This window comes from Staurois parvus, unplaced genomic scaffold, assembly GCF_062004578.1.
Source record: "Staurois parvus isolate SC_StPar_1 unplaced genomic scaffold, SC_StPar_1.0 ptg000226l, whole genome shotgun sequence".
Taxonomy (NCBI): domain Eukaryota; kingdom Metazoa; phylum Chordata; class Amphibia; order Anura; family Ranidae; genus Staurois; species Staurois parvus.
In genome coordinates this window covers 4,689,963-4,712,066 of record NW_028318022.1, presented here as the reverse complement: position 1 = coordinate 4,712,066, position 22,104 = coordinate 4,689,963, and the positions used below count along the sequence as shown (strand labels likewise).

At 38.7% G+C, this 22,104-nt stretch overlaps 1 protein-coding gene across 1 annotated transcript in view; it reads right to left on the bottom strand.

Annotated features, from left to right (window-relative positions):
- Positions 1–705: 705 nt before the first annotated feature.
- The window catches only part of LOC149460541 (uncharacterized), a 28,905-nt gene continuing 7,506 nt past the window's right edge, over positions 706–22,104 (bottom strand). Inside the window, exon 4 of the mRNA XM_089679550.1 lies at positions 706–714. Coding sequence (XP_089535676.1) covers positions 706–714 — 9 coding nt within the window. The remainder of the gene's footprint in view (positions 715–22,104) is intronic.

Here is a 22,104-nt window from a genome sequence, read left to right as displayed (position 1 = left end):
ATCAAGAGAAAAAATCAACCCAAAAGAAAAAATGTAAATGTGCAGTTTTTTGTATTTCCATATGGTATTAAACGATACAAAATACAAAAATGAAGACCACAATTCCAATGAAATAACACGTAATAATTTGATTTTCAGGGCCATTAGATGTCACTCTTGTTCTGTTCTCTCATAAGTTATTATTTCTTAATGTTCACAACAATAACCAAATAAATTCCTCTCTATAACTTTTGCTTTCATATCTATTGAGATGCCCATGTGTTGATCTGCTGAGATTTTAATATGCTTAAATTATGTATTTCCATTCTAGACTTTTACATCAGTTGGGAATTACCTACCAAACCACAGTAAACAGGAGCAGTAGGTGACATGCCGGATATCATTAAAGCTTGCACAACAATCAGCCTTTGTCAGTAATAGCAGTTACAAATGATTTCTACCTTACTTTTAAGGCTCATTATTTTTCAAAGCAGTTCTGTAAGCAGAAACAATGGCTGTCAAGAGTGGTCTAGGTTTACTAAGTTTTTCTCTTTATTCCCTTACTCCTAACCTTGATTTTTTCTTTTCCTCCTATGTTTCATTCTTCTTTGTAAAGCAGAAATATAATTGCACCATAAATTCAATATATTTTAATAAGTACATAAAACCGAGGTCTAGATACTTACTGCCTGTTAGTCTATTAAGGCTTTGGTGGCAGTTTATTTGTTAAGGAACCTGCAAAAAAGTAAATAGGTACAGCATATAAAATGTGGCTAAAGCAACACCAAGGTTTATGGAATGGCTACACTGTAGAAAACAAAATTGCCTAGGGAGTAAATATTGAACTCTAGTCCTAGAATAGACAAAAGCAGATGATTGACTTGGCACAGCAATCAATGTCAACCATATTATCAATTAAAATATACTGTGGTATAAATCTCTTAGTGTACTGCATTCTGGGTTACTATATTACAGAGCCTAACAAATCATATCTGGTCTTTGTTTGGCTATGCAATCTGGTGGCTCAGGACTCCTGGTGGGAAGGTGGCAAGAGGAGGGGGTGGCCCTTCCCACTGTTTGTAATAGCAATCGAGTGGCTAGTTAGCCACTTATTGCTATAAAAAGAGAGCTGACCTCGGCTCGAAAAAATGGTACCATAATGATGCCTGCAGCTGCAGACATCATCCTGGTACAACCCATTGAAGTCCCGTGATGTACCAGGTACGTGAGTGGTAGCAAGTGGTTAATATAAGGATGTGGAAAGAATAAATAAATACATACAATAATAAAGTAGTACTAAAGTCAAAATGTTTTTTTCACCTTAATGCATTCTCTGCATTAAGGTAAACAAAAATGTACCATTAACTGTCCTACAACCCCCTGTTCCTAACCACTTACCAGATTCTGTGACACCTCTCCAGTGCTATCCCCAGCTCCAGTGTTGCTCCCCTTGCTTACTATTTCACATGAGAAACTGAAGGCAGAAGAGCCATGGACTCCTTCTGCTGTCATTCAAATTCCTTTGGCTTAATTCCACTGTGTGTGTGTCTATGGATGCACACAGCTCAGCACAGGACCTAAAAGAAGCATGCATGCACAGGTGCCTCCATAGCTCCTGGCTTGCTAGAAAAGGCACCCAAAGGAGAGAAGAAGCCTGCAGCACCAACAGGGGTTGTGAGAAGAGGATGAAAATGACATTTCTGTGCATTATCATTGCACATCGCAGTGTTACCTCTTTTTTAATTAAAAAATAAATATTGAATTTAATGTAACTTCAAGGTTGAATGAAGGTAATACCTTAGCACTATGAGGATGTTACACAAGTCATGTAAGGATAGCATTCCTGTCACATTTGGTTCTGGTAAGGTAAGCAATAGGATTTAATTGTTGGAGGATGGGGTAAGGAGTTAATTGTTAGAAGAAAGGTTATGAATTCTGCAAGGGCGATAAGTAACCATCTTCCATTTTGGCAGTTGCATATTGCAACTCTCAGACCTTGCTTGGTCCCAATGCACTGTGTTGTAGGTAATATTTCAATGGATAAGAAACAAGTCAGTATAAGTCTTGCAGGAGGGTCTGGGGAAATGGCAAGTTACAAAATAAGGGTAACAGCACCTTTGGAGCAGTTATACATTAAGTGTTAAGTCTTTGGCCATAGGAAATGTGAGGAAGGTGTTTTAGTGTAAGGACGCATTTCTATTAATGAGAAAGATCAATGCCTCACTATTTTCAGTAATTTTCAGTGCCAAAACAAACAGCACTGGGCTGATGATGCGGAACACAAATGTACAACCTCTTAGGCCAGCTGCAGCAAGCATCCACCACATTACGCAAGCTGGATTCAGAGGCGGATGAGGACAGTTGTGGCCACCAATGGGATGTTTAACATTATGAAAGGCTTTAGTTCCTTAATGATTAATAAGTTTTTATGGTATCAGAGGGTGGATTTAACTGAAAAAGAGACAGTGGTAATTAACTGTGTTCATTTCTGTGGTTTCTTGTAAATGATGCTGTCATCAGGTATTTATATTATAATTGTTACGAGCAGATGTCAGTGTCTAGACATGTGCAAAATGAAAAAAAATTGTTTAGTTTTGGCTTGATTCGTAAAGTTAATATTTACATTTTGTTGCATTCATAACAAGGTTAGTTTAGTTTAGTTGTGTTTCATTTATTTGTTTTTGACCAGTTTAAAATTCTCCAGTGGATTAAAAATATTCAAATTGAATTTGAATCGATAATATTGAATCGCTCCAAATTCATTGTGAAGAATAGCTGGTTCTATTTTATTCAAAATTAACATTTCAGAAGATGGTTATATTCTTTCTATTTTATTCTATTCTATTTTACTGTTCTATTCTTTTTTTTATTCTAAGCTATTTTATTCCTTTATTTTATATTCTAGTTATTCTACTCTTTAATTTTCTGTTCTATTTTATTCTCTTCTAATCTATTTTTTTTTCTATTCTATTCTTAACTTTTGATTCTCTTCTCTTCTATTGTATTCCTTTTTTCTACTCTACTCAATTCTTTAATTTTCTATTCTCTTCCATTCTGTTCTGTTTTATTTTATTTTGTTCTTTTCTATTCCATTCCTTTATTGTCTATTCTTTATTCTATTCTGTTCTTTTCTAAATTAGATTTTTGGAAGATGGCTATGTTCTTTAAGTTTTATTCTATTCTATTCAAATATGTTCTATTTATTCTGTTCTATTCTTTTCTATTCCTTTCTTATCTATTCTCATCTTTTATTTGATATTAGATTCTTTTATATTCTATTCTGTTGTTCTATTCTATACTAATTCAGAAATTTGGATACATGATTCGAAACGAGCTGTACATGTCTAATTGTGTCAGAGTAATGAAAAGTTTGTGTAAAACTCAACCTAGATTATGCTCAGACTGATCTACTGCATTTGATACAAACCCAGGTGTACTTTTCAGTGGGAAAATCTGTTTATTAAATATTATCAGATGCATCAATAGAGTAAGCAATGAAAACCAGTGCAATCATATTTTAAGATAGATGTTACATCAACAGCCAATACTGTTTGGTTACTGAAAATGTACAGTGGTTTCCTTTAACGTGGTTGTAAACCCTTACATATACCCAGCAAATTGACTGGCTTCAGGTGATACACAGAGATGAAACAAATCCTCCTACATAAGTTGTACCTGTTTATATAACCTAATTTCCACAAGGTTAAAACAAAAATTTTATTGCTCCAAGAAACTCACTTTAGATCTAGTGCTATTCATACCCTAACAGATTCTTCCCAACACTGTATCATTGCCCCAACCCCCATGCAAAATCTAAAGGGGTAAATATTGCCTTCCAGAGATTGTTCAACTTAGACCTGCATTTTTATTGTCACTAGTGTTTACTCTCCCAACCAGGGACAAGGTTTATTTCTATATTTGCTTGTCTCCGTCCTTGCTGGTTTTAGAGCACACATATCTTTTGGAGCAACTCATGTCTTCATTACAAAAGTTGCCATCTACCTAATTGGATCAAAAATATCCCCAAGAGACAATTTTGCCGATTACGGCAAAACTGTACCAATAAAGATTACATCTCACAAAGTTTGATCCTTAAATAAAAATTCAGAGATAAAGGCTATCCATCCAAACTAGTTGAACAAGCTTTCCATCTCTATCTTAGAGAGACATTGGTCAACAATCACAAACAAGAAATAGATCACTCCACCAAATTTATCATCAGTTACCATAACCACTACAAAAGTATGGAGAAAATATTAGCAAAACATTGGAGCATCCTCCAAGCAGATCTACATCTAAAAACCATTATTCCCCAAAAACAATGAGTCATATATAAAAAGGCCCCCAGTTTAAAGAATAAAATAGCCCCCATCAGGTTACCAACTAATCGCGCTCACAGCTTACCCACCTGTTTTTTTCAGCAAGTAGGGATGTACCAATGCCGGAAGCCTTTGTTCAAAACCTGTATTTTCATCACACATGGACAAAAGCAGTTCATTGCCAAATGAAAAACTTTTACATTTGATACAATTTACAACTGTTCCTCAGACGTGATTTATTGCCTGACGTGCCCATGCAAAACACTTGGACGATCAATAAGGCCACTAAAGAAAAGATTTGGAGAACACAGAAGGCTCATTGAAGAAGGCAAGAACAAACACAGTGTCCCACGCCACTTCGCTGACTACCACCAAAAATCTACCACTGGACTGAATGTGTTTGGGTAATAGGACAGATCCCCAAATCATTTCAGAGGCAGAAAGGTTTCATAAATTATGTGCCAGAGAGATGTTCTGGATATACACTCTGGACACATTAGCCCCGAAGGGTTAAACGAAGAATTAGAAATAGCCACCATTATGCAAACCAATGTTTTTGTGTATTCTTTAGTTTAGTCATTAATCTCCCCCTTTTTTTCTCCCTGTTTCTAGGTTTTTATAGGGAATAATTTTTTGGATACAATAAAGGTCGTTCGGGGAGGCTGGTACACATCAAGGGGGTCCTCTGTTCCTGCATGTCCTTTTACATCATTTACCAGTGAGTATAACACGGAATCATAAATTTGATTTTTATTTTACCTGTGAAATTAGGAATACCCCTATCACCAATTTTTGTAGCCTTTACTGTAAATGTTATATTAATCCATTGTGAATTGCGCAATAATACCCATCATCTGATGGTTATTACCCGCTCTATCATTATGTTTTTTAATTAACTATCATCACTACGCCCTCTATAAATTTCTAATAAGATTCATGAACTTGTTTTTATGACTGTATATTCAAAAATGATCCCCCTTCTTAAGTGATTAATTTATAGATCTTTTATTATGTTATATTCATGTGTTTACTTGTATTTAAGAATGTTTAATAAGACCATAACGTTTATTTTATTTGATATTTATTCACAAAATTTCCTTGATCAGTGATTTTTAGTCCAAATGAGTCATAGGGCCCTTTAAATGATAACCACCACTAATTGACTACATGTTATATAGACAAAACCATCTCAACTTTATCAGCTTGACAAAGGAGCATGCTAGGACTGCCATCTCACAGCGCATGCTCAGAAAACGCGTCACTACGAGGCCCTGTGACATCATCGCACACACGCTGCACTCCACGGTGCATTCCAAGCCTCTGTGCCAGACCTCCTTCATTATGCTGGCCACTCATGCCTGACACTGAGAGATGACAGATCATTATCCTAGATTGCACACAATGTCGTCAACTGTGGCTAAAACCCCATTGATGGATATTGAAGTGCCTTTTTTATCTACCCTCCTGTAAATTGCTGTCTTTCATGTGCAATAAATCAAGTTTTTACAGTTCTCCTCTCTTTTCTTACATATATCGTTTTGGAGCACACAACCTAATCATTGGAGGTGATCTCAATGCACACTAGACATATCATCAGGTAAGTTCTCAGTTTGTCTTTCCACCTTAGCTTCCTTTAGATCCACAATACAGCCCAGTTAGTGGATATGTGGTGCATTCTGTACCCCTCTGAGAGGGATTCCAGTTTCTATTCCAGCTAGAATCAGTCTTATAGTCATATTGACTATTTTTTACTCTCCCAAAAAGTATTTGACTTTACACCGACAGCATCTATTGGTCACATCTTCTGGTCTGACCATGCACTAGTACATCTATCTATAGGTTTCTAGACCAGGTTATTCTTGGAGACTAACTGATAACCTTCTTACTGATGTTCCCTGTATGGTGGCCATATCCTAAGCAATTTATTTAATTTCTTGCCATATTTCTGATCAGATGTACATGTTAACTAAGTGGGAGGCACTTAAGTGTGTCCTCTGTGGGGTTTTCATCCAGCATGGGTCTTGCCTCAAAAAAGCCTGAGCATCTGAAATACACCATCTTTTAAATGAGATTTCATATCTGGAGTCCTCCCACATACACTCTTTGGACCCAACCTCATACGTGGACCTATCATCTAACACTAGACTCCTCAATCTTTTAGATGCTTAGCCTTGATTGGGAGAGACATGAGGAAAAAGACCCATTACTCCCCAGGAAATAAATGTGGTCAGCATTTGGTCCAGGGTTCTCCATCCTAGACCCCCCAAACAATCTGTTCTCTATGTCACCACTGCCTAGGGCATTAACACCTATAAAAACTTTAAAATAACCTCTGAATTCTGTAATTATTACTCATCTCTATATAACCTCTTTCCTACTACTTCAAATACCCCTAGCTCAGGTTCATCGAATGATATGTCCTCTTATATCCACGTATTGATCTTGAAACATCTGCCACGTTAGATGATCCTTTTATGGAGATGGAATGCTTCAGGTCCTTAATAGCTTAAAGCCTGGTAAACACCCAGAACTGGATGGTTTTATGATCCACTTCTATACATTTTTTTCACATCACTTATTATGAAAGGCTTTGCTTCCTTTGGTGACCAATCTATTCTCTTGACTAAGCTATCCAAGGCCCACATTGTTGTCATCCCTAATCCTGGCACCATCTCTATGCAATAGTTACCGTCCTGTTTCTTTCCTTAACATTGACTTGAAGGGTGACCCTTGTCTCCATTACTATATGTTATTGTCATAGAACACCTTGCTGAAGCCCATAGATCTAACCAAAAAATCTCAGGCATTCAAACTTCTGCCCATCATTTCCCTGTTTTTAGATGTTTTACTGTATGTGTAACAACCCCATATCTCGGTTCCTTCGATTCTGCAGGAATTCCAAATGTTTGGTGTGTTTAGCAACTTTAAATGAACCATTTCTAAAATTGAGGTCCTGAACATATCGCTCCCCCAGTCCTCCTTTTCCTAACTCGTGCAAAACTTTCCATTTCAATGGCAATCTAGAGGGATCTCTTATTTCAGGACCATTATTCCTTCGAACTTAGCTGACCTATATTTCCTGAGTTATAGTCTCTTATCATCTAATATCTAGAAGGAATTAGATTGCTGGTCCTTGTTATCTTGGTTTGCCAGAATCAACACCCTTACAATGGACATACTTTCCAAGCTACTAAAACTATAACTATTTTATCTCCCTTGTTCATATACTCTGCTCCCTAGCCATTCATTTTGTTTGGAATTGCAAATACTTGCATTTATGATTCTAGTCCCTCTGTCGCTCCAAAATGAATCGGGGAGTAGGCTTACCGAACTTTGAGCTCTACCACTCTTCAGTCTCTTGTGTTTTTGAATGGCTCCTATGTCCTTTTTTTAAAGCCTCAGTCAAGATGGAGCAGGATTTATCACCCTTGGACCACAGAGCTTTTCCTGAAAATCTGGGTCTGAAATCCAAATTTTCTCTAATACAAGAGTCATACCCCCTGACCATGCCATCCTCCTTATACTCTCCTAAGTATCAATGTGCCTTAAAGTGCAGATGATTGTCCTTTTTTTATCATCCTGGCCAATTGCCTGCTTTTGTCCTCTCTCAGACTTGGTTTGCCTAGTTTCCCCTTTTCCTTGGACTCAGGTCCCACTGATTGTCTCATGGGCCTGCACTTACAGGCTTTTTGTAAATGGTTGCATACTTTGAAATTATCCCATCGCTGAGGCTAATTTACATACTCTGTCCACTGTAAACTTGCTTTTAAATTTTTCAGAGAACAGTTCTTTGCCTATCTACACAAGGCTCTGGGCTCGGAACTCTGGCCATGACATTCCCCCCCAAGGTTTGTCGTACGTAATTTTTATTTACTCACAAATCTTCCATTTCCTGCTTTGCTCAGGTAAAAAAAAAATATTTGGCCCTGTACCCTTTGGAACCTGCAAGGTGTTGTAGATGCGAGCATAATAAGGGAACCTACCTGCATATCTGGTGAGAATGCCCCTGGATTCAACCGTTCTGGGACCCAGTATTTGCAATATATAACAGGATCTATAATGACTCCCCCACCCTCCTGAAATTCTGAAATTGCCTTGTTGTCCATTCTACTGGTGTCTGTGAGATCATAGAAGCGAAGCATATCGAGATATTTTCTCTCTGCTGTCCCACCCACTTTAAATTCCACCACTCCCCCAATGGGTATCTATGGTAAATTATATCATGAGAATGGAGGAGATGTTAGCCCTAGATGCTGACACTTTTGACAGATTTAAAATGCTTTGTTATATATATATATATATATATATATATATATATATATATACATATACACATTTTGCTTCTTCAGACACCCTGAAGATCATGATTTCTGCTTATGCTTGTAAGATGTCTTTCCACTGATTTTGTCTCTCTGGGATTGAAAGACGAACACATGAAGGATTTGGATTGCTGAGTAGCTCTTGGCCTTCTGCAATTATTTTTTGTCTATTTCTTGCTTTACCCCCAAGACAACATACAGTCCTTTGGAATTTTACTGGTATACAGTATATGACCAGGTCTTGTGGTTGTTACCCTTGCTTTTTGTCTTATTTTAACCCCTTTTCCCTCCCTCTATTCTTTTCTTTTTCTTTCTCCTCTACTGTCCCTATAGGACCCCAGGAATTTTTCATTCCTTTTAATTATTCACATAGAAAGTGACTAACTAAATAGATGTGGTGTCATGCTAGCATTGTTTATGATAAGCAACCAAATGTTTTATAATTGTGTTTCTAGCATATTCTGCCTGCCTTATGTTTATGACGTACCCATAAAGGTACATTGTTATTGTGCTGTTTTTTCTCAATTTTTCATTGTGGCTTTGCTACTCTGTAACATTACACTGTGACTCATGTTTCCTGACCTCCTTGTATTACTTGGTACCTGACTACCATTGGTTTATACTGTTTCTTCTGAAAATGAATAAATGCAAATTTGCCTATGATAAAAAACCTAAATATTATCTTTTAATTTGACCGTATTACATAGATAATAACGCTGGCACTTTTTTTTGGACTAAAAATCCATGACCCCCCCATACTGAAAACTCCATGCTGTAAGAACTAATAATGATTAAAGGAGGGGAAAACATCTATCTCACTTGACAAACAGGGTGAACCATTTTATCTACTGTATTAAAAAAACAAAGACAACAAAACAACAAAGGCAGAAAGCATTAAAGCAATCATTAGGTAATTTTCTTATATTTATAACTGAAAATAATATCTCTGCATGTTCACTGTCTGGAAAAAATAGTCCCAGCCATTAAATTACAGTATAAATGCAGTTTCACTTAGCAGCTCTCTTAAATCTGCCACAGGGCTCAAAGAAACTCCAATGATGCACAAATCAATTAAAATTTAGAAACAAATGACTAACCTTTCAGCAGATTGTGTTGTACTCTAATTTTGCAGGGACTGCTTGTGTGAAATCAGTGGTTGTGCTACATTTTCTTTCTGTTGTAAGGCAAGTTTAGTTTTTTTTTTTTAGATTGTAATTTTTTCAATATTTTTAGGCATGCCTGAATCTCTTGAGGCTGTTGCTAAAATACAGGATTCCAATACTGAATTTTTTTACACATTAAAAGTAGATATAATTGGTCATATTTTTGGATGATTTTTCTCATTTGGGTATTGAATTCATTTGAAAAACAAAACCACTATTATTGTTAATTTTATACATATTTCTGTTTTGGTTATGAAATATTTGTTTGACTATGTATTTTATATTCACATTTGACATTAAATTATAGGTATCTGCATAATAAACAAATACCATTTTTAATGGGTGTGTTTACCTTTTTTGCCACTTTTATGTCTTAGGGGGGATTTACTAAAACTGGGGAGTGTAAAATCTGGTGCATCTGTACATAGAAACCAAGCAGCTTTCAGGTTTTATTTCCAAAGCTTAATTGAACAACGTGAAGTTAGAAGCTGATTGGCTAACATGCACAGCTGCACCAGATTCTGAGTGCACCAGTTTTAGTAAATTAGTGCTGCTGTTTTTCATCAACCTCTTTCAGTCATTTCCTGTCTACATACTTCAGTGTTCCCTGGACATTATTACTCTGGACTGGATTCCTGACAGTGCCCATGTCTGTGTAATACAGTGTGTATCAGCACAGACAGCTGCTTGTATTTTCCACCGGATGCACATGTGACAACACCAGAACACAACTAGGAGACCGTTGTCATCCCATAGCAGGAAGTTCCCAAATATAATAAAAATAAAAGCTATAGATTCACAAAGATTTGTTTTGAAATTACATTGCTTTTTTAAAGCATATACTGTATGAGATTATAGATGTTGAGCTTAGTAATATACTAGTTCTTTTTTTTTTACCGTGAGAGTTGGAAAGTAAACAAAAATAAATCTTACTAATTTCTCCTATTGCGAAACTGATAATGAACAGAGTGAGAAAACAATAGGAAGGAAAACCTTACATATAAAAGAGAAGTGAAGTCCTATAAAATGCATTAATCGGCCAGTAATGTTGGAAAAAAGAATGAATGAACATATGATGGATTAACAAGAGTGGGGTGTACTAATTACAACATATATAGAAAACTCTGCTGATAAATGAAAACGTATGTTTGCTCTACAAGATTTTTTAAAGCTTTTAAAACCCATTTCCACCTTGAACCCTACTAGACATGTGCAATTCATTTCATTATGAATGGAAATTCAGACAAAATTTTTGTTATTTGAGATTTAGATTTATCTGAATTTCCAAATTACAATAGTAACGAATTTCAACAAATCCAAAACAAATTATAACGAAACGAATTATCCAGATTTGAATGTAAAATTTGTATTCATATTCAAAAATGAATTTGAAATGGAAACATATTGCAATAACTACAGTAAGGTATACAAGTGAAATAAGATGATGATTCCTACTTAGGCTGCTTTATAGAATAGAATATAATGGATAATAAAAGAATAGAATAAAATAGAATACAAAAGAAAATAGAATAAAACAGAAAATAATTTAATAGAATTGGTTGGTAGAGTTGGTTCTGGCCAGCTCAGTGGATTGCTTTAAAAAAGGCCTGGATTCTTTCTTAGATACACAGAATATCTGTAATGAACCGCCTGGCGGTACCTCTAGCAACCCACGGAATAGGATTCCCCAGAGCACGGAGTCTAAGTCCCAGTTTGCTTGTTCACCAGGTCCCCTGATGGTGGGGATGGACTTGGAGCAGACAGAGACCAGATCGCGGCCCCTGAGTACACCCACCCGTGGTAGAGGGACCCGCCAGAGGTATCTGCAGGATGAGAGCCTGATGTGAAGAGGCGGATGGGTCCGAGCAGGATGGATGGATGGCTGAGCAGAAGCGTGGTCAGACAGGCCGAGTCCGTAACCGTGGGAACAGCGCGGTACAAGGCAGCAGGCAGAGAATAGTCGGGTAACTTGCCGGGTCAACAACGGGAGGTCAGATCCAATGAGGGGCATCCAAAAGAGAGGTCAGGCAAGCCAGGGGTCAGAGCAGGAGAGTACAGCATGGTCAGGAACAATCAGGGTTGGCAACAATCAACCAGCACGGATACAGGAGCAGGAACAAACAAAAGAGACCATACGGCAACCAGTGTCAGCACAGAGCGGATTTAAATACCGCGCCCTGCGCTGTCATTAGTGCCAGGCATGCGCGAGTTCTGTCATCTCCGCGGCCGGCCAGGACCTAGTGCCCGCACACAAGTGCAAGTCGGCACACTGCGCCTGCGCCGAGCCACATGCCGCGGCGACTCCTGACAATATCTGTAGGCAGCACAGTGGCTAAATGGTTAGCACTTCCGCCTGGCAGTACTAGGGTCATTGGTTCGTATCCCAGCCACAGCACCTCTGCCTGGAGTTTGCATGTTCTCCCTGTGTCTGCGTGGGTTTCCTCCAGGTACTCTGGTTTCCTCGCACACTCCAATGACATGCTGGTAGGTTAATTGGATCTTGTCTAAATTGGCCTTTGATATGAATGTGAGTTAGGGACCTTAGGTTGTACACCCTTTGAGGGTTAGGGACTGATGTGAATGTACACTATATGTGTAAATTGACGGCGCTATATAAGTACCTGTAATAAAAATAAAATATAACTGGATACTAACATTTATAGGTAAAATTGATCCAGGGAATATCTGATTGCATCTCAGGGGATCAAGAAGCATTTTTTTTCCCTGCTGGAGCAAATTGGATCAGGCTTTCCTGGGTTTTTTTGCCTTCCTCTGGATCAACTGTGAGTATAGCATTATAACTTTTTTTTTTTTTTTTAATGGTTGAACTGGATGGACTTGTGTCTTTTTTCAGCCAGACTAACTATGTAAGAATAAAACAGATAGAATAGAACAGAACAGAAAATAATAAAATAGAATAGAAAATAATTGAATAGAAAATAAAAGAATAGAAGAGAATAGAAAAGAATAGTCAGTGTGTTTTAGGTATGATAAAAAAAAACTTATTTTACAATTTAGTAAGAGTTTCAGTTATTGTCAATTTGTGTATTAGATAGGATACAAATGTGCACTATTGCACATATGTGGCATCACTGTTGTCATTAGTTAAATATCATGTCATTTGGGTTGGTCTTAGGTGCCATTGAAACCAGAATGCAGCAGTGTGCGTTTCATGCACAGCACATAAGTGTGCTGCCCTTGCAAAACGGCAAATGCTTTTACCATGATCTACCACCAAAGTAAGCTCACACATGCAGTAAAATTCATAAACATTTTCAAAAAAGGGATGAGGGTTGCCTTCCATTGACATGCATTTTATTCCTTGCCAAACTGAACTCCCTTGGCATCAGGGACGCTGCTCTCTCCTGGTTCTCCTCCTACCTTTCCCAACGCTCCTTCAGCGTCACCTACAACACTACCACCTCTCCCTCTCTCCCCCTCTCTGTCGGGGTCCCCCAAGGCTCTGTCCTCGGGCCCCTCCTCTTCTCCATCTATACCTCCTCCCTTGGCAAACTTATTCACTCTCATGGCTTCAATTACCACCTCTATGCCGACGACACCCAAATTTACCTCTCCACCCCCCACCTCACCCCCTCACTCTCTGCCCGCATCGCCCACCTCCTAAACGACATATCAGACTGGATGTCGCTCCACTTCCTCAAACTTAACCTATCCAAAACCGAGCTCCTGGTCTTCCCCCCCCCGTGCCCCCCCCATCCTCTCCATCACTACAAACAACGCCACCATCTCTCCCACCCCACACGCCAAAGTCCTGGGTGTCACCCTGGACTCCCACCTCTCCTTCCTACCCCACATCCAACTGCTATCTAGATCTTGCAGGCTCCACCTCCACAACATCTCCAAGATACGTACTACATTCCTCACCCCAGACACCACCAAACAACTCGTACACTCCCTCATCATCTCACGCCTGGACTATTGCAATTCCCTTCTCACTGGCCTACCAAAACGAACGCTATCCCCACTCTATCCTAAACTCAGCGGCTAGACTCATCCACCTCACCAAGCGCTCCACATCTGCCTCCCCCCTCTGTCAATCCCTTCATTGGCTCCTGATTGCCCAACGCATCAAATTCAAACTGCTAACTCTGACCTATAAAGCCATTCACAACACCGCCCCAAACTACATAACCGACCTGATACCCAAATACTACCCTACCCGTGCCCTCCGCTCGTAACAGGACCTCCTACTCTCTAGCTCCCTGGTCTCCTCCTCCCACGCCCGATTGCAGGACTTCTTTAGGACTTCCCCCATCCTCTGGAACTCCCTACCCCAATCCATCACCTACCCTCCTCACCTTCAGGCGCACCCTGAAAACCCTCCTCTTCCGGAAAGCCTACCCCAACCTCACCTAACACCTGATATCACCTAACAACCTCCTCCACTCCTCCCACCACTCCATCCCCCACAGCCATCTCCTCCTGTACCACCTTCCCCATCCTCCTAGATTGTAAGCTCGAAAGAGCAGGGCCCTCGAACCCCTCGTGTACTGTTTTGTTACTGTCTTGTCTCATGTTCTGTCCCCCTTGCTACTGTACAGGGCTGAGCATACCCTTTGGCGCTATATAAATACTGTATAATAATAATAATAATGAGTGTTGACACACATTTTAATGTGCATTGATGTGCATTGACATGTGTTTTATGCACAGTATATTGCTATGCATTTTTGCAGATTAGTTCCTCTGACAGATACAAACACAACCTTATTCCAGGATTTACTAGGTCATTCAGCTATTTCATCTTGCTAGCCAGCTTTCCACTACACACTTTCTACTTCCCCTGTACAATGGCTGCCTAGTGGATGCTTGTAAGGGACAAAATAATAAAACGTTGCTATTTTTCTTGACAGACTTGAATTCCATTGTGTTGCTGTGCATTTACCTGCATTTATATGCATTGTGTTGCATGAAAATGCATACATGTAGCATTTTAACTCAATGCTCCACACTGTGAACAGGACTCAAGTGTTACACTTAAACATTACTTAGCATGGATTCACTTAACAGGACTATTTTGAGTGAATAGAACTGCGCAATTAGCCTTCTTAGTGCAATCAGAAGTATGTTGTAGAATTTATCACACTAACACCATTTTCCAAATGATGAGGGTAAAGTGCAGGATACGTGCCTACTGGTCTTTCAGTCTTGGTGATTGAGAACTGTTATGGGGCAAGTAGACGTTAGGGGTTATTTACTAAATCTAGAGAGTGCAAAATCTGGTGCATAGAAACCAATCAGTTTCCAGGTTTTATTGCAAAGCTTGATTGAACAAGCTAATGTTAGAAGCTGAATGGATACCATGAACAGCTGTACCAGATTCTGAGTTCGCCAGTTTTAGTAAATCTATTCCAAGGTGTTCAAATGGTCAATAACAGTCTGCCAAAATGTTGTGCTTGTACCCACTAGCCACAGACATTTAAACTTTTGTATCCTATCAGTGTCCGTGCATTTGTGAAATTAACACATAGGTGCATACTAATCAAGCAATGAGCGGTGAATCTGACATTCATCAAACATTTAGTGCAAGTGAATCTTCTTTTGTGGAAGTTGTGAAAAACAGTGAGAGATTCGCCAACCAGTGAATGTTTGGTGAACGTCACATTTGACGTCACGCTTTGATATTATATTACACAGATAATGTGTGGAAATCAGGAAAATGACAAGAGCTGCAACGTAGTACAATGCCAAAATGCCAGAATTCCTTAAAGTGTTCAATGCTACAATATGTTTTGTCTGAAATTGTCCTTTAAGACATTGCTAAACCCAAAACAGTAAAATCAGTCTGTATATGCAGTAAAGCATGACTACTCTCCTAGAGCAAAATTAAAACTCCTCCTACAAGCCTTAACCAGTGCCCTGCTGAAGTCACAAGACTGCTCTAACTGCTGATGAGAAAAGGTATTTAGCAGTTTATATTTACTAAAATAATTGCACTTCCATGTTCTGTGTACTGTGGGAAACCAGATATAGTGAATGCAGAGTCCTGGGTTTAGTAACACTTTACTTTTTCACTGTTCTGTAAGCAATTTACATCTGATAATGTATTGCAATTGTGGGCTATTGGAATAAGAAAAACATATTGTTATCCAGGCATCCAGGTATGCTTGTTTCTTTGGACAAATAATTCATTTACCAACATTCTTATTTTTCCATTTCACGTTAGAATGGAAGGGAGGAGAGAATTATGTTTTGGATTATAAAATACCAAAGAGGTAGCACTGAAAACTCTGACATTTATGAAGATATAAATTAGATAAACTTTCATTTAGTGTCATGTAGACACTGGAAATTGAGGCTAAAAATTTCTTCCGTTCTTAGTTAAAAGGTTACTATAGCTTGCCAAGGCATGACATTTGATTTGTCTGTACTATTTTTCATTTTGAGGAACCTTTATTATGTTTAAGCATGTACTAGAAATGTCAAACAAAAGTGCTTAGAACACAGCTCTATACAATACAACTTTGCGTCAGCAGCTTAGCTTGGTAGCTGGCAGGGGAATGTAGCAGATAGCAACAGCTCAGTGAAATAAAGCCTATTTAAAATGAGGGGGCTAAATTCATAAACTGCACAGAACTAAAAATGCAGCCTATGTGTGATTCTTGCCTAAAGGAACCTCTTAGAACCATAACATCAAATATTTCCATTTGTCCCTTTACTCCTAAAATATAGCTCCACCTGCACACAGATTCCTGGCTTATTTGATATCAGTTGTGTAAGTAGTGTTGGATGCAGTGTATTGCATTACACACTGTATGTATTACCCGTCCTGTTGCTTTATGCTTGAAAATGTTTTTGAATTATTCCCTAAGGGGGCGATTGGTATTTTGCATGCTGACATATGAGAACTGCAGAGATGTGGTAAGCTATGGAGAAATAAAAGGTCAGGAAACAATTCTATGATTATTCAAAAACCTGTGTAGGCATGCCAGAGAAAGATTATTATGATTATTACGATAGATTACTATTTACAACGTTTATTATTTCACTGCTCTACACTGCTATACTACATGCAGCGTTATCCTTGAAAACAATATATAAAGGTTTTGTTTGTTGTTTAATGTAGTATGATCTCTTTTTTCATTAACCAGTTGCCCTCTGCCCTATAGCAGAAATGCTGTGCAAAATCAAGTATATATATGTGATTTGCATTTCTAGCGTGCCACCCTACCCGCGCCCCCATTGGTGGCTACAGATGTCGATCACCAGGTCCAGAGATTACCCGCTGGCACCCAGCAATTGGCGAGAAACAGTGACAAGGGAAAGACCTGTGTATAAACAACACAGGTCTCTCTCCTGCCAGCAGTAACATTATTATTTATTACAGATACTTATATACACAGCAGAGAAATACACAGCAGAGTAAAACACACACAGCACACAGTTAACCCTTTGATTGCTCAGATGTTGACCCCTTCCTGCCCAGTGTCATTAGTACAGTGTCAGCACTGATCACTGTATTAGTGTCATCGGGATGTCAGGGCAGTTAGTCAGTTCCCCTTTAGTGTCAGAATGCTTGCTGCAGTCCCGTTATAAGTTGCTGATTGCCGCTATTACTAGTATGAAAAAAAAAATAATTACAGTATATATACCGCCATTTATAGACGCTTTCACGTAAACCAATTAATTTACATGTATTGGAATTTGTTTTAGCAAAGACATGTATCAGAATACATTTTGGCCTACATTTATGACAAAATTAGATTTTTCATTTATTTTTACTGTATATGTTTTATAGCAAAACATTAAAAAAATATTTTTTTTTTCAAAATTGTCAGTCTTTTTTGTTTATAGCGCAAAAAATAAAAAACACACAGGTGATCAAATACCACCAAAAGAAAGCTCTATTTGTGTGAAAAAAGGACATACTGTACATTTCATTTGTGTACAGAGTTGCATGACTGCGCAATTGTCAGTTAAAGTAACGCAGCACCGTATCGCACAAAATGGCCAGGTTAGGAGGGGGGGAAATCCTCTGGAGGGCAAGTGGTTAAAATACAAAACATTTAATATAAATATTATAAAGTCTTCTATCCAAACAGCAGTTAGAGTTTTAGGCTGGTTTTCACGTTGCCCTCATTATCTTTTGATCCTTTGTAGTAGAATGTATGCTGTATATAGAGCTCAGTAGTGTAAGCTGAAAAAAACACACATGCAATTGTGTGAGGCTCCTGTTGGATTACTCCATCAAAGATTTCAAGCTAAAATCCAAGTGGTGACATTGCCTACTTTTCACTGCTGTCTAAGCTTGAAGTGTTACTAAACCCAGTTCCCTGCATTCACTTTATCTGGTCTCCCACAGTACACACAACATGGAAGTGTAATTATTTTAGTAAATATAAACTGCTAAATACCAGCAGTTGGAGCAGTCTTGTGACTTCTATCAGTGTTTATCAGAGCACTGGTTAAAGTTGTAGGAGGATTTTTCTTTCTGCTCTAGGATGTTGCAGGACCCCTGACCTGTGTCTGGACAGTGCTGTCCCAAAAAACATCTCTTGCAAGACAAACCAAGCCGAGCATGTGCAGAGTGACTCCAAACCTCTGTTCTATCAGGAGATATTTATGGGGCAATGGAAGAAGGGGAGGATCATAGAAGAGAAGATCAAACATCCTTTTTACACAATGTGTAGGATTAACCCCTTAGGTTCCACAGTGAGTATAACAAGCATGCTTTACTGCATATACAGACTGAATTCACTGTTGTGGGTTTAACATTGACTTAAAGGACAATTTTAGACAAAACATATTGTAGCATTCAACAGTGGGGATGGTTAACCATCAACAGACTTTTATTATTTTCTGTTCACTCCCCCCCCCCCCACTCCCTGTCCTGGTTGCCACTTTCTGTCACTGGGACAGAGAGTTAGGAGAATCCCACAGGTCATATACATCAATAAAAATCTTATGGAAGTTCTAAGTATTTCACATTATATCCAAAACTAAATAAAGCTTTGGTTAAAGTCACTTAAAAGGTGCTGGACATGCCCTTATATAGCACATATGGTTGGGGTTTGGGCAGAAGGATTTAGAAGATTAAATTTCCAAATCGTGGCCAATATGTACAATGAAACCTTAAGCGCTGATTCACACGTGTGCAGTGCAAATTGAAGCTCAGGTTTCACAGCTAATTGATACAGTAGCTGTTCACCGCTTCATGTCAGGTTCACTGTACATCAGGTTCGGGACAGGATTAGCTCTCAGGATTATCCCATTTACACAGATGCGGTTCAGAAACGGTTCCCATAGAAATCAATAGCCTGTAATCTGCACCTGAACCTGAAGGCACTACTCAGAAATCAGACATGACTCTTTTTCAAACCGCACTGAATCCGCACCGCCAGTCCACTGGACATATATGAACAGGCACCATAGGAAGCAATGTATTTTCACATGTCATGCAAATTGGATGTGGTTCACACCGCATCCAATCTGCATATATGTGGACCAGCACTCACACTTAAAGTGTCACTAAACCCACAACAGTAAAATCAGTCTGTATACAGTATGCAGTAAAGCATGCTAGTTATGCTCACTGTGTAACCTAAGGAATTAATCCTTGGCATTGTGTAAAAAGGCTGTTTGATCCTTTCTTCTCTGCCCTTCCTCTTTTTGAAATGTCCACCTGATACAAACTGAATCCGTAGGTACATGCACATGTTCAGTTTGGTAATGTAACGGAACCGTCCCCAGACTGCACTTGGGTAGTTCCGTTAGGATACTGCTTCCCTGTCCGAACACCAACCACAGACACCACAGCAGACCATAAAAGACTAGACGACACCAGTCTTGAAGTAAACCAGGAAATAGACTACTTTATTTTACCACAGATACAAGATATATACATTCAAGGGAACAACCCCCCTCCCTGCACAATAACACAGGGCGGGGTAATCTACCTTTAGCAACAAGAGATACACCAACAGACAGTCCCATCAGGAGGGAGGGCTGCTGGAAACACCCCCCACCAAGCCAATACACAAACACATACATCCCATAATAGTTTGCTCCCAAGCAAGACACATGATAGAACAATGGGACGCAACCACATGGCATTAAACAATCAACAACCCCTCACCCCAATATTAGGACAGATCACCCTGTACCTCTACCAGGCACAGGGTGACTTACACATATTAGGGATATGGGGAGCTGAGGCAGGGGTCTCCCCACCTCTCCAAACTGAGCTGTGTTCCATGGGCCCCCCACCCAAAGTGACTCCCGTCACAGGTGTATATTGCTAGAGAGGTTTTTTTTGTTCTTGGGAGGGTGCATGTGATCAGCACAGGGCCAATCAGAACTGTCCAGACAGAGGGTCAGGGTTTTCTCATCCTCCTAGAGCAGAAAGAAAACTCCTCCTACAAGCTTTAACCAGTGCTCTGCTGAAGTCACAAGACACTGATAGAAGTCACAAGGCTCTAACTGCTGATGAGAAAAGGTATTTAGCAGTTTATATTTACTAAATTAATTGCATTTCCATGTTGTGTATACTGTGCGAGACCAGATATAGTGAATGCAGGGAACTGGCTTTAGTAACACTTTCAACTAATTGTTGCAGTGGAATTCTAAAATCACCACAGCAAATTTTCCCAGAAAATGCAGACAGGATATTAAAAAGGTAGACTTCACCATTTACCCATCATTCCTTTGCATGTGTCATTGAAAACGAAAACCCATGATAAATGTATCAGTTTGGCCCACTGGAAAAGCAAGTGATTTTTAGCTCCTCTGACCCTAACACTATGATAAATTGTTCATCGTCTTCATTAAAATCACTTATTTGGTTACTGAAATACTACATATATAACATATGTAAAGTCAACCAGAGGCAGAAATCCAGCCTAATGTAATCAGTCTTCATTCAGCGGCATCTTTTTGTGCAGCTGTGAGCATTCATTTAAATGATGATTCATCTGTAATGATATTATTTGTGAAAGAATTTGTTTGCCAAAAACTGTTCATGCTGTCATCTAACACATGCTACTTCTTACTAGTGAAGTGTATATTCCTAATTATAGAAGATACTGTGCAGAGTGTCAGATCCTGGTGAGAAACATGACATTCCACAGTCTGTTACAGTGAATAAGAGATGCCCTTTAACGTGACAGTAACTTGAGATTGGGCATCTGGGTATTTTCAGAATGCTAAATGGAGATCTGCTATATTTGTGATACCTACAATATTAAACATTGGCAGTAGGGCTCATGATATGATTTAGATTCCATTTGAATGCATAGTGCCATAAGTCAGTCAACGCATGGTGTGATGACAGATGTATTATTGTCATTTTAGAGGTATTGTGCATAGATTTGATTTTCCACTCAACTTGATCAACACAGCATGCTTCCACTACAGATTCCATTAGTAACCTCTTTGTTGTTGATAAATATGCATCATTCTGCATGGCTGGAAATGTTTATTCAAACTAGACAGCTATTGTTTGTGTGATACTTTTTGCTAGGGAAAATGAGATTCTAGGTATTCAGGCAATGCAAACAAGGATGTAATGGCAACATCCTGACACTTAGCACTAGAATGTCCACTATTATTCCTAGTATACCATATTTTCAAAAGGGGAATTTTGAGCTGTAATATGTTCTCAATATGCTCAATGCTAAAGTCAAGCCATAGAGCTAAATACAAAGATCAAACAAAATATATAGAAAATGTTTGCCTACCCATGATTTGTATGTCTGTGCAGGCAGTTTTGTAATACGGGGACAACCAGATCTTCTTCTTCCTCTGCAGTATCTCATCTTAGTCCAGTAACCCAATGAAAGCTCATCTTTAGCTTGCTGCGCTGAAGAAGAAGCAGTACATGTGTATTTCAGCTAAAGTAAAAACCCTTGCCCAGTCTTCCTGCTGTTGAGCGGAGGTGCTCATTTCAAAACAGCATTTTATATTTCTATGAGATAAATAAAAATATATATTACACCTTTTTATGTTTTAATGAATGCACGACTACAGTAAACGATTGTCTGGTAATGGTAACATTTCACTTAAAAAAATACCAGTTGAAGGATATCTAAAAGGCATAAACAATGCAAGAATCCCTCTGATGAAGTCACGTGGGCGTGATGTAATGAGTAAGGGGCATGGCTCTGAGCAGACGAGATTACTGAAACCAGCTGATGCGATTCATAGCCTGCATTTGGTGATTTTACGCTCTAAGGCGTTTTTATCTTTGAATACATATGAGTGTAACACTGTTTTTTAATAAATATTACTGACAGTATGTACTGCACCATGGGAGTTTTTCTTGTTCCTTTTAAGATGGATATGAGACCTCCATTGCTCTTAAAGGGA